The following is a 14,010-nucleotide window of genomic DNA, read 5'->3' on the forward strand; positions in this document are numbered from 1 at the left end:
GTTTCCAAATGTCAGTGGTGACTTCCCTGCAATTTGAGTTTAGACAAGGTTAGACACAGGTGCAGCTTCACTAAGTTGTCACTACATCAGCAATATGTAGGTCAGTTCAAGGGTTCTTAAGCGCAGAGTCTTACCAGCAAGGACAACTTCCTACTGAAGGGTTAACTTTATGCGTGCGCTTTAGTCTTTCAGTCTTTGGTGTCTGGGTCTTATGTTACGTACTGAGCAGAAACCCAGCTTGGGTGGCACTGGATGATGCAAGATTCGGTTTACACAACCAGGATCTGCTTTGTAGTTGCTTTACTGTGCCTGGTGTCTCACTCTTGGAGGTATCAGATTGGCAGGTTCTATTTTGCGGCTTCCAGGTTGGGGTAGTTCTCCCACTCATCGGTAACTGTGGCTCCTTGGGAATTGCAGCACACACCAACAGGAGCAGCCCCTGTCCTTTGAGCATGCCGCAGGGGTGCTAGATGGCATCTTTTTGCTTGGCTCAAAGCTACTTTATGTAGTTCACCACAAGAACCACGCCATGGTAGATTGTACAACATTTGTCGGTCCCAGTAATGCTCCCACCAGGAAGTTTTCTAGGTGTTCCACACACTGGGAACATGACTGGGCATCTCCTTCTTGACCATCTATCCTCCTGCATGGTATGTACTCTCTTCCACCGTGTGAGAAAGCAGGCAGGCTTCTAGGTGCTAGGCAGTCCCACAGCTTCTTCCTCAAGTGACTTCGAGTTTTGTCCTCTCTCCTTTGGGAGACTGGCTGTCATGCATATACCAACATTGATTTCACAGCACAGCAAATCTCTGAGTAATTTCTGAAGCTCTCCCTTACTCTGTGAAGAAGAACATGGAACTGGATGTTTGGTGGTTTGGGTCCCACTATTATACTTCTTTCAGGGAAGTTTGGATCCACTGTCAAAGGTTCCATTGCTTAAGTTATGACTTTGATATAACTATTAGGTGTGCTTTCCCACTCATGAGTGACACGAGTAAGCTTGATTCAAGTGCACCAGCGATGAATGTGAAAGACAGGTTATTGTAGTCATACAAGGCACTAGCAATGTATAATTGACATGGAAGTATTGCTTTTGGGTTACTAACAATCCCAAAAAGGGAGCAGGGGCACTGTGGTAACAGTTGCCAACCTTATTTCGTTAGTCACAGGATCACACACTCAAAAAATGACACTTTTAAGTAAATAGTATTTATTACAACAGGAATAATCAGTTTCTCAGTATGACTAAAACAACTACACAAAATATTATAAAAATTGCAAGCAAACATATTATAAGTAACAAAAATATAATGACAATTTTCAGCATGTTTTAAAATGTAATTCAAAATGTAACACCCTAATTCCTATTTCTATGCGCTACACTCAGAGCATAGAAGACAGAGGAACTTGTGGTCTTGAGTTTCTTAGAGAGACGAGACACTGCATACCACATTAACAGCAAAGGCAGTCTTTATCAGCTGAGGCGTGAAGACAGTGTTCCCCATGAAGGACAAACACATGCTGCAGTAGCAGTCAGTTGGTCTTCCTCAGAGTCCGCTTTATCAGCTTCAGGCGAGATGTAGCATCTGCAAAGTGTGCTGGCAGTAGGTGAGATAGTCTCTGGCAGAATCTCGAGCGATAATCTCCACAAAGGGCCTCCCTGACAAGAGGCAGTCCTTATATTCTAAATCCGATCAGAAATTGGAATTTCTGACATAAGTTTAGGATTGTATGACATAAATTGTGTGCATCATGGTGTGCTACCCAGGCTTTTCCTTATGCACATATACGGAAAAAAGATGTCAATTCAGACTACATAATTCAGGTTACATGTAAGTATGCGTTCTTATTAAAACTTAACATTGTGAAGAGTAAACATTTGACTCAGACAAATGTCGCTTTAAATGTTGTATCTGTCAATAATCGAATAACTTGACACTTTCACAGTTCTTAGAAAGATAAGGTCAGACAATGTCTGCGTCTAAGAGGAGACCTGACAATGATTATGCATAATCAGGAAAGATGGCGACTTCCACTGTTTGAAAGTGGGAAGATGGCGACCTCCATTAGCCAAGGTGGAGTTGGGCCTTCATAATATAGATTCGGAATTAAGGGACTTTACGTCAGTTCTGGAACTGGGTTTGGGGTGGCTTCCTTAAAAATGTAATTTCTAGGCTGGTGTGCAGGCCTAGCTTCTGTCCAACATGCTGTCTCTCATAGCAGATAGCGATGATGCTGGCTCCAAGCAGGAACATCCACAACAAAGACACAATGAAGTAGGAAGACTCTGCTCCTGGCTTTCCTTAGACTTCCTAAAGTAGCAGTTTGGGCCAGATGAAGGGACTGGCCCTGCCTAGAAACACCCACCTTTAACAACAGAATCAGCAAGTCACCCGCTTTTCCCAAATATCCAACGAAAGGAAGTACTTTGGAAAAATCTAGTAAGCAATTCCTTGCTAATAGGTCCTCATACAATTTCTAAAGATTGCCATACGTCCATCCTCGCTCACTTCCCATCTGGGTCTCCACCCACCTGCTCTGGAATGCAAGCAAAACACTTCTAGCTCCCGGGGAACCACATTGTAGTGGACATTTTACCTGACCGGTGCCAGTCGGCAACCCTCCCTTATGACACAAAAAAAGTCTGTTCAGGACTATTAAGTCACAAAACTGTATGTTGCCACAACTGCTTCAAGTGAACCACCCAGAGAATGGACAGTGGTTCTCTGTCAACAAAGGAGGGGCCTGCTTGGTGAGCCCCTCCAAGTCACAAAACCAATTTAGGTGTCTGGCATTACCCTGGACAGGCCTAGGCTTCAGTATACATACTAGATTATCATGTTTCCTGAGCCAGTAAAAAGCCAGGATACCAGTTTCACATGCCATTGGGTATTTTAAGGCAGGACTACTGTGATACAATGCTGGGGGCATTTCCACCCGAAAGCCCTTGAAGATGACTTCTCAAATTTCCATACAACCTTTGAAAGTTCATAAACATTTGGTATTACATAAGAACTGCAGAATTGTTTTTAAATGCAGAGAATGAGGTACTTGGAAGCTGTATTGAACACAAGGGAGGCAAAAGTGTGTCACAATTCAGGCAAATGTATGCCCTTCAAAAGACAGTTTGTCATCCAGTTTCAAAAGTTTTTTCTTCCAACCATTGTTGTACTGCTGCCAGACAAACTCACCATTCCTGGGTTTCATTATATTCTCAATTTATTGTGCTTTAACAGCAGCTCCACATGAGAAACTTTCAGAAGTGTCTCAAGGATCAATCTTTTGGGAAGACTGGGGCAGGAAGGATAGTCAAACGTTAATAGCCTCATCTGTGCAGTCTACCCCATAGCTAATCCTTTGTGTCAAGCATCAGGAGGAAGCTGGTAGCTATACAGCAACATCAACTTCTGAGACACTAATAGTTGATGAGATGGGGACATTGGCAAGAATTATCTAACAAGTCTTTGGGCATAGGGGGAGAAATGCTGGAGCTGAGGGAAGTTAATCTATCCCTTATCTTATTTCTCTTTCAATAACAGCCTATGTGGTCATGGTGGAGACCCTACAACTGCCATGTACATAACGAATACATAAGACCCTTTCCTAATGTGTGTGATGGAATGTGTTTATTTGCTAGTGTGATTCTGTATCAACAGTTTTGGAAACAACCATGATTTTACTTACTTCCTTAATTCCAAGTGGTCTTGGATATGTGTTTATTTTTGCAGGGAAAGAATGCCTTCATTTTGCTGCTTCAATGGAGAGGGAGGTTCCCCTGATGTATTTCCTCTTATATTGCAAATGATTAGCCAAGGGCCTATTTGAGACAAGAGGTTTCCTTAGAGTATCTTTGGAACTAACAGTGAATGAAGCATGAGCCCTTGATATTGCCTAGTGGGCGAGCAGGGTTCCTTAAATACCCAATGCTTGGCTACTGAAGAGCTTGGAGCACTTGTGAGGTGCATTTTCATTAGCTAAGGTGTAGAGTCTTTGTAGCCTCTATATTGTGTATCCTACACAATCTTTGGAGTAGTAAAAGGAAGTCGAGTCATGAAAAGATTGACAGTGGCCTGCAGCTTCTGAGCGAAACCTAGACAAGGGAAGATGTGTTGAAAGGGTTGCTTGTTGAGGAAACAATTTTTTGTTACTTGAGGGATCATACAAATATTGGAGTCAGTGATCACTCGTAAATAATTGATGTTGCTGGTGGAGGGATATATCCCCGGTGCCGCGTAGCTGGTCCTAAGTTGGATTTTCTTTCCATTCACAAGTGGAACTTATCCATTATTGGAAGAGTTAACTTTAAGTTGGTTACTCTGCATCCATTCATTGATGGCTCCACATGGCACTTTGAAAAATGCAATTTTGTGGATTTTTCTAAGGATTTGCCAATTACCATCAACTTGAAGTTGATGGTAATTTGTGAAATCCTAAAACAAAGTTGCATTTTTAAAATGCTTCATGCGTTGCATTTAGGGAATCGTAAATTGCGATTCCCTAAATGTATTTGCAAAATAGGTAATCGCAAAAATTGCGATTACCTACTTTGTGAAAGCATGTAGGTTTGATGCATCGGAAATGGCTTTTTACCGGTTGCAAACCACGTTTGCGACCGGTAAAAAGCTTGATGCATGTGCCCCTACATCCTTTTCTTTTAGAAATTTTAGGATGATCTGCTTATTAGCATAGTTATAGCAAGTTTAGTTTAACAATTGGAGGTCTGGTGGAGGTAGGGTTCGAAGAGGAGTGATGAAATTATAAAGCCTTTATAGAACACGAGGAATACTGCTGATTGGCGCTGATCTGAACAGGGCACCAGTATGATGCCGACCCTACTGTAAAGGCAGTAGGAGAGTATGCATTTGTGGATGCTTTCTCAAATTCCAAGTTCCTGTAGTCTCGGAATCAGGATTTGATGGTGGTGGACTGGTCGAGGGCAATGCACACAATTAGTAGAAGTTCAGCCACTTAATTTTTGTCCACAGCTTTCAGATCTCCCCAGTTGGATATCAGGCAGGATTCAGTGCATCTTGGTGGGTGGTGTAAACCCATTTGATGATCATAGATCTAGTTTTTAGGTCGAGCTGGAGAAAGCATGCGAAGCATGCGTCCAGCTCAACAACTATAGTCGCCCGTCTCCTGGGAATCTGAGACAGGGGTCGGGCACGCGCGTCGACTTCACCTCGTGGGCGCGCACGCCCAGCCCGGCGCCGTGCACATCCCCTGCCTCAGATTCCCTGAACACACACATACACACATGCACATGCAGGCAGGCACACACGCAGGCACACACACGCACACGCACACACACAACACACAGACACACAGACAGACGCACGCACGCACACACACATACAGACGCACACACACACGCGCACACATCCACCCCCCGCCCCCACTCACCGGGCTCTTTCAGCGTGTGTTCCGTGTCCCTGTCTCTCTCGTCAGCCAGTGGGTCAGTCTTGAGCTCCCTCCGCAGCGCTGGTCTTCACCCGGGCCCCCTCCTGGCACCGGGACTTCAGCTGCCGGACTTCGTTCTCCGTAACAAAGAGCCCGCATGCGCGGGCAGCCCCCGCCCTCTCACTCTCAGCCCGGGCTGCTTTCGGTTTCGCTGTCTTCCGTGTTGCTGGTTGGAAACTGTTGCTTGTAATTAACTAGGCTGTGCGTGACGGAGTTATCTTTGCCCCCACCCAAACAACGCACACAACTCCCCGCCTTTCATACTGTTTAATATTTCCAGCTGGCAAACACCTGTGAGGGTTCGGCTGAACGCAGGGAAGTTGTCATGGAAGTAGGACATTCGTTTTCTTTCCCAACCGGCGGCCATGTTGGTATAGCGACCTGTCACTGAATCAACCCTCGTACAAAATATAATCTTTAGTCATCAAGAATGAATGATGTTACTGCGCATTACAAATACCGCAAAAAATACGGCCAGATAAAGGCAAAAAGAATACATTTTATTTTTATTGAAACTGTAAAACGCTTCTTGAAGGTCTTTTCTAATATTCAGTTAGCCCATACTTTGACATGAATGTCTCGCGCTTTCCCTTTAAAACGTATTTGTTCGCGCCGCCACTTTTATTCTGGATTACTCATTAAATGTATCCCCTACCTTCTATTTGACCCGCTGCCATCTGAGGTCCTCAGCCTGACCGACCTGGGCTAAAGTGGGAGCACCCTGCGCCTCTTACGTATAATAGGTAGTTAGTTTGTCTATTCGTGAAGCCAATCTCTACGTAAACCGAAGTGGGTAGTTGTAACCCTCCCCCCCCCCCCTATGTGGTAACATAAGCAGGAACTGCCCATCAAGAGTTACGGCCCGGACCCCCTTTGAGCTAAGGCTGCTTTGATTCCTCATCCCACACAAGAAGTGTTACACATACGGTCAAGTCATTTCCACAGGTCATTGACGCGAGAAGTACTGACTTAAACATACTTTCCTATCTGCCCACGAAAGTGAGGTCGGAGGTGAAGCCGTTCCTCAGAGCAGTTCGACCCTACCCCATATTGAAGTAGGAAATGCCATGTGCTGCTCCTCCCACAGCCAAACTGCACGGATCCTCATTTCTTTATTGCACTGCTGTACACAGGACTGTCATCTTCTCCGATGACGCGAATCTACATCTAGTCCACGGTATGCTTGTTTTAATTTCTCAACACAGTGCATATTGTGACACCGACCGTAGCAACCGCTGGGTGTTAGGGAAATGGCAGTCCAAATGATAAATGTTTGTCGTCAGGCTGAAATGTCTTATTCTGAAATAATTGGCTACACCTAGGAGGGTGGAGGAGGGGTGTAATAATCCTCTGGGGAGAAAAATAATTATATTTCTCTTCTCGGTTAGCCCATTATAACGTGCCTAAATTCTCATAAAAGCGTAAACATCACATGTGCACAATACACTGCTGTGATGGCCGCTTGTGCACCAAGAGCTCCTTCCTGTAAGGTCCTCTCGTGAACAAACCCCGGCTGCATGGGCCGCTTGTGAACTGAAGCACAACAGGAGATAAATCGTCAAACACAGGTTAGCTTTTTTATTGAATTATGTATTCTTAATAAAACGGGTCCTCTTTTCCAAGATCCTCGCTCCTTCCTGCTCCTTATGTTTCCCATCCCTGACTTTTTTAGCTTTCTCCAATACCATGACGTCGCTCATATTCGAGTCTGCCCATCATTTTTATCCATGTTCTGTTCCCTTCTCTTCTTCTTTCACAATTCCTAATCTTTCATGCCTTCCCTCTCTCACTAACTCCTCTGGTCCTAGGATTTTCCTCTCCCATCCCTAACGCCCGATTAGTGCACCCCTTGCAGTCATTCCCACAATCTTTATTCACGCCCGTACCTCCCAATCTGTCTTCAGGTATCTTTTCTCTCTACCTCACCAATCACAACATTCATGCTCATCTCTTTACCTCGCTTCTCCGTTTCCCTTTATCTACACACACACCCCCAGACCCCTCACACCCACTCACCCCCCCAAACACACCCAACACCCCACACACACAATCCCACCCACGCACACAATCCCCCACGCACACAATCCCCCCCACGCACGCAACCCCCCCACGCACGCAACCCCCCACGCACACAACCCACTCACACAACCCCACACACACACAACCCCACACGCACACAACGCCCACACACACAACCCCCACACACAACACCCCCAACCCCCCACACACACCCCACACACCCACCCCCACACACACCCCCCCCTACACAAACCCCCGACACACAACCCCCCACACACACAACACCCCAACACACACAACCAAACGCACACAACCATCTATTTATCTATCTATGGCCCTCACTCTATCGTCCTCACTCTATCTGTCTATCTATCTATCTATATATATATATATATATATATATATATGCAAAGCAAAGCACAACTGCAATTCCGGAGCCCCAGAGACAGAAGGCAACACGAATCCCAAAATCTAGGCAAATTCTTATTTATTTGGCAAAAGCAGCAAACGAGACTGACGCGTTTCGGGCGGTTGCCCTTGTTCACAGTCACACATTACCCCAAATGCCTGTTTTTTTAAATTGCTTGTGCACACCATGTGACATCAATAGGCATAGAGAAAATACTACTACGGTCTTTCTGCGTATTTCTGAGAACAGGGGTTACATTTTCATACTCCTCATTTCATGTTTGCCTATAAAAGTAAACATGCTTATTTCTGAATATATATATATATATCTTGTCTGTCTGCCTATATATCTATCGCCCTCACTCTATCGCCCTCACTCTATCTATCTATCGCCCTCACTCTATCTATCGCCCTCCCTCACTATCTATCACCCTCACTCTATCGCCCTCCCTCACTCTATCTATCGCCCTCTCTCTATCTATCGCCCTCACTCTATCTATCGCCCTCACTCTATCTATCGCCCTCACTCTATCTATCGCCCTCACTCTATCTATCGCCCTCACTCTATCTATCGCCCTCACTCTATCTATCGCCCTCACTCTATCTATCTTTCGCCCTCCCTCTATCTATCTTTCGCCCTCCCTCTATCTATCTATGGCCCTCACTCTATCTATGGCCCTCACTCTATCTATGGCCCTCACTCTATCTATGGCCCTCACTCTATCTATGGCCCTCACTCTATCTATCGTCCTCACTCTATCTATCTATCAACCTCCCTCTATCTATCTATCACCCTCCCTCTATCTATCTATCGCATCACCACAGCATCACTCAACACCACCACAGCATCAATCTGTGCAGCCATTCAACAACAACTGGTTCAAATATGTACTCTCAATGTTTCAAGCTTTATTACAAATGTCACAAAAAGATGTTAATATTTCACTTCTGTTCTTGGATTTTCATCACAATAAAATACACTAAACATAATCTTCACAAAAGTCATTTACAAAAGTTTAAGCTATTGCCATTATAAATTACAATAACTTTCATTTAAGTATTAATTATTTAAAAAAATAAAAAGCCATTGTTATTTGTAATATCAATACACGTAAATACAACACATATTGCAGTACAAATGCTATAGGTGTCACATTTGCGAAAGTTAAAATTATTGGCATTGTAAGTGACAAAGCTATTAATATCGCTATTTTCAAAACCAACACATACATCAAAAAAATATCATTTACAATACCAATAGCTCAAACTTTCCTAATGCGAGACCTATTGCATTGCAAATGCTTGTTTTCTATGAAGTCCGAAATGTGAGGGAAGGCTTTAATTCAAACAGGATTTCTAAGATTTGCCAATTCAATATCAGTGTGTTCTTTTTCTTGTGAAATGTAGGTGGTCTTGTGAGCAGAGGGGAAGGTGCTTAAAGATAATGAGTGTTACAAATGGTTCTTACACTGGAGAGTTTGAAGTCCTTAAAAGTTTGTGCTGGTCAGGGGTGTAATGGGGAGCCAGGAGGTCTCCTTGCAATGACCATTTACCTGAATTCGTTATCTGATGGTTGTTTGAATGTGGTCGCTTACTTTTCACTGACTGAGCACTTTTTTCATATCATTGTGCAAGGGCCAGCATTTTACCAGGAATTGCCAACATTTTTCCTGGGCTATCCAGTTGTCAAAGATTACCTCTTTTGTGCCAGGGCCATCGTGGTGCCGGGATTCTAGCCATTGTGTACGGGCAAGAATGTTTCCTTGAATCACCACCATTGTGACCGGGCCAGCATTTTACTAGGAATTGCCACCACGGTACGATGGCCAGCAATTTACAAGGAATTACCACCATTCTGCCTCAGTGAGCATGTTGCTGAGAATTACAACCATTGTGCTAGGGACCGTATTGTAATAGAAATGATAACCATTGTGACATGGCCAGCGTAGTTCCTGGAGTTATTCTCATTCTTGCAGGGCCAGGATATTGTCCGATAATACCACCATTGTGCCAGGGCCAGGCGGTTGGTACGATGTGCCTGGCAACGATGTGCCAGGTCCTACAGTTTACCAGGAATGGTCATCATTTTGCCACGGCCAGCATGTTGTCAGTCTTTGCATTTTGGCAAGTCGAGCAGATTCCCAGGAGGGACTTCTTGCTATGTGAGAGGAAGGATAAACGTTTCGCTCGCATTGCAATTGGTTGCATGCTTTGCCTCGCAGCGTGCCAACTGCCCTTTTCTATCTTAAGTCCACAAGGCTGCCCCATGAGGGAGCATTGAAGTAAAACCTAAGAAACTTATCTGAGAATTAACCTGTGTTATAAAATATGATCTATGGTCAGGATGCAAGATGCTGAATTTGTTTTTTGTTTCTTTTACAGTGACGTAATAAAAAGAATAGACCAGTCTGAATTTGAAGGATTTGAGTACATTAGCCCATTGTTGGTATCTATGGAGGAGACGGTATGAAGGGACAGCATCTCTGTAGACCGATAATGTGACTGCACCCCCAGTTTTGTATCCTTAACTACAGTATATGCATGCGAGGCTCCGGAACTGATTGGAACGAAGACCAGAGCTGAGAAGGAAAAAATAAGGCTGTTGAAAATCAGACATGAGGAACAGGATTTCGAGCAGCGTTTTCCGTAGAACTGTTTTGGCTCTATAGACATTTTAATGCTGACGCAAGCAGCTACATCACTATCAAAGGAATTCACGTTTTCGAGCTTCATGAAGGGAGTACAACGTTCATCCATTACATCTGAGTGCTGAAGGATGCAGGGGACAAGGGAGAAGAAAAACTCTTCGATGCAGTATTGCCAGGTTGCTTTCTTTGGTGCATCTGATGCTGTGCGCTTAGCTTTCCAAATCTTAGAATGTACCATCTTAACGAAATGTGTTGTGATTTTGGGAACTTGTTCTTTTGATGCCTTTTTTCACAAGTGGTACATGTCCAAAAACGTCTTGACATCATGAAATGGAGTTGTGTTTTATTGGCAATTAAAATAAATTTAGGTGCAGACTCAAAGTGCCTAAATGGGATGCACTGCATCTAATAAGGGTTTTACCTATTTTCATAACAGGTCTTGTTAAAATAATCTTTTCATGCAGTTGATTACACCGAGAAACAAGCAGTGATCTAGGTCTCAAAACTATTTTCAAGAGTGACTTTTGAGGTTTTTAAGAAAAAAGCAGTAGAGCCATATTGCAATTGTAATAGGAATGCCATGCCAGTTAAAAAAAAAAAACCAACATCAAAAGCAGTTCAACCTCAAAAGCAATAACCGGCCAGAATATGATCAATGAAAATACCAAATTTGCACATGTGGTAGTTTTCTGCCAATTTCCAAACAGTGCCTAAGTCCTGACTTGCTTTGTGTGATAGATCTTTGCATTTTTTTTCCTTCTAGCGAAACAATTTCCAAAAATAGCAAAGATCTCATTTTTAAAATTCTGTTATCTGTAGCCTTAATTTGGAGCAGTAAATGTAGACTATCAAAATACATTTTCTTCTAATAAAGCACACCTCCCACTTCTAATAGGATCTAAATACTCCATGTACATACATTTGTTTTACATATGAGAGCGGAATGCTTTGTAAATTGAGCCTCTGCATTTGCGCCGCCTCCGTAGTTACGCAAGAGGGCGAGAAAGCACCTTAAATGTGCAGATGTAGAAGTTATTCATTATGCCTTCTCTTTGTAGAACTTGTATTATATTAGGGAACTTATATCAAAAGGATTGACCTCAAATAGTTGCTGTCTGTAAAAAAAAGAAATCCTATTTCTTTGAGGAACAAAAGTTGTATATTTGCTTATTTTGTAACTTCTAAAATGGCTTTTAAAGACCTAGTTGCCTCTGCTGCAGATAAATTATAGAGGCAGCATCTTTTGCAAGGTCTTAATATAACTACATTTTGTGGCTTGTAGTAACAACACGTGTGAGTAAAACTGTAAATGAATTAAACCCTGTGCCATGACACCTTGCTGAATTTGATACAATGCAGGATGAGCCAAGGTTTTTCTCCTCTCACTTCCGTTATTTAGTATTTGAAATGTAGGTTTCTCAGGGTACAGCACTACATTAGGTAAGGAACATGGCCACTTTCCAAAATTCACTAGAGGCAACAGGTGCTAGGATGTTTAAAAAAGGAAAGAAAGCAACTCATTTGACAACTATTTATGTCCTCCATTGCACTTTCAACTACAATGACTGGAGAATCTTACCCGTAGAATGACTTTCTTACATTTACACTTAATTGAGCCTGTTGCTTTTTCCAGTCAACATGATAAAACAACTTGACTGACGCCCAGTATTTTCACAAGTGAACAGGATTTTGCCTCCAACATCTGATTTTTGCATCACATCAGGAAATGAAAGCGGAACCTGTCTTTACCCCCTTTTTACTCAATAATTCATTCATGTTCCTTGAACAAGTTTCAGTAAATTCGTTAAGGCTTTTACTGTGCAGGTTTCATCATGAAGCATTCAGCGTTGCAAAGCAGCTCATATGGAGGTACGGCCATGTTGCTTTTCGATAAGCCTTTGGGATACAGAAGTGAGGAATTTTACTAAACTAGTCCTTCTTTCTCACCAAACCTTAATGTGACTTGCAAGTATGTTTTGGGGTGGGATAATGCTGGGTATAAAAACAAATGTATATTTGCTAAAGAAAAAGAAACTCCATTTTATATTATTAATTTAAGGCATTACAAATGTTGCTGTGTTGCCAAATAGTTTGCTGGTTACACGTTTGGTTGCTCGTGCAAGTGTATGAAAATGTTCTGTTCATAATGAAGGGCAAATTTTTTATATGAAGTTCTTGTTTTTATAAATTAAAGAAAATGAAGGATGTAAATTACATGTGTGGATTGAAAGAGAAAGAAAACCTAATATATTGAAAATTGACCTGGTACTGGTATATAGTTGTCCTATTTGAACTAGTAAATGAAAATCTAGCTAATTTAATGATTGTAAACAGTAAATATGTTCTTGTAGTTTTGTATAATTATTTAGTTATGATCTTTGCTGCCCAGTTTTAATTGTGCAGAAATGGTGTACTAATCCATAACAGCGGAGATCATTTATATTCTTGCACATCAATTAAAGTCTTTAATGAAAAGCTGTTACCTGGACTACCTTGTTTGTTTATTTGTTTGCATGTTGTGCTGAAACAGGATATAGTGTAATAGACTTAGAAAGAAGTTCTTTGTTTCTGCAGGTATCACATTAACTACAGGACTGTTCCATTAAGAGCTTATCCAGAACAGACCTAGTGGGCAGGACCAACACATCTGGAGACTTGAATTCTGCTCATATACGTCCCACCATTTAGCACCTTCCAGATGCCAACTTTTACTTGCAGATATTCTTTATTTGGTTTGCAAAATAATTACTGGACTGATATTGTTCTGTCAAAATGAAATTAATACAGTGACATAATCCCATCACAACAGTGTCAGATCCAAGTGGTATTAGTGGTTGAATTTTTCCATTCATCAAAAAAAATGGGAGCAACAGAGAGAATATAGCCAGGTCACCCTCCACTCATAATGTCCACACACCAATTACCTGGTTACATAGAACACTGCCATTTTTTTATTTTCCATCTAAAAAGGATATTTGTATACTCCTAAATTTGGCTATGCTTACTTCTTAGTCGTGCCCACCTTCAAGTGATCTTTTCTAAAAGGTTTAAGTTTGTCAACCATCCACACCCAAGCTCACATCAATTAAAGAAAAAAGGGGAGGGAAGTCAGAAAGTACCTCGTAAGCACCATCCATAGAGCTACTGGCTGGTGCTCACCAGTTTGCTCACGTCACGTTGTCATCATCGGTAACTTTCATGAAAAGAAAAGGGGAAAAGAGAATTTTGCCCAAGTCTTAAAATTGTGTGAAAAAAGGTGAAGAAAAATAACATGTAGATGATCATATCATTCATCACCATCTGGAACCGGTAAAGTGCGAAAGAGAAAATAATTTTTCTAAGCTAAAATGAGTTGTGCCCCACTTATTTCATACATACTTTATTTTCACAGTGTCCACACTCAAATTAAAAAGAACAGCATGTTTAGACCATTTTAATTGGAACAGCCAGTTAAAATGGTCTAAGCACGCCATTT

At 42.2% G+C, this 14,010-nt stretch overlaps 1 protein-coding gene across 3 annotated transcripts in view; it reads left to right on the top strand.

Annotated features, from left to right (window-relative positions):
• PRKCZ (protein kinase C zeta) overlaps positions 1 to 13,017 on the top strand; it is an 865,288-nt gene extending 852,271 nt beyond the window's left edge. For all 3 annotated transcript variants that reach the window (XM_078642457.1, XM_078642458.1, XM_078642459.1), the window contains one exon: positions 10,270 to 13,017. In XM_078642457.1, coding sequence (XP_078498583.1) covers positions 10,270 to 10,357 — 88 coding nt within the window. In that variant the 3' untranslated portion in view covers positions 10,358 to 13,017. The remainder of the gene's footprint in view (positions 1 to 10,269) is intronic.
• The last annotated feature ends 993 nt before the right edge of the window (positions 13,018 to 14,010 follow it).

The sequence above is a fragment of the Lissotriton helveticus genome, chromosome 5_1 (assembly GCF_964261635.1).
Source record: "Lissotriton helveticus chromosome 5_1, aLisHel1.1, whole genome shotgun sequence".
In the NCBI taxonomy this organism is placed as follows: Eukaryota; Metazoa; Chordata; class Amphibia; order Caudata; family Salamandridae; genus Lissotriton; species Lissotriton helveticus.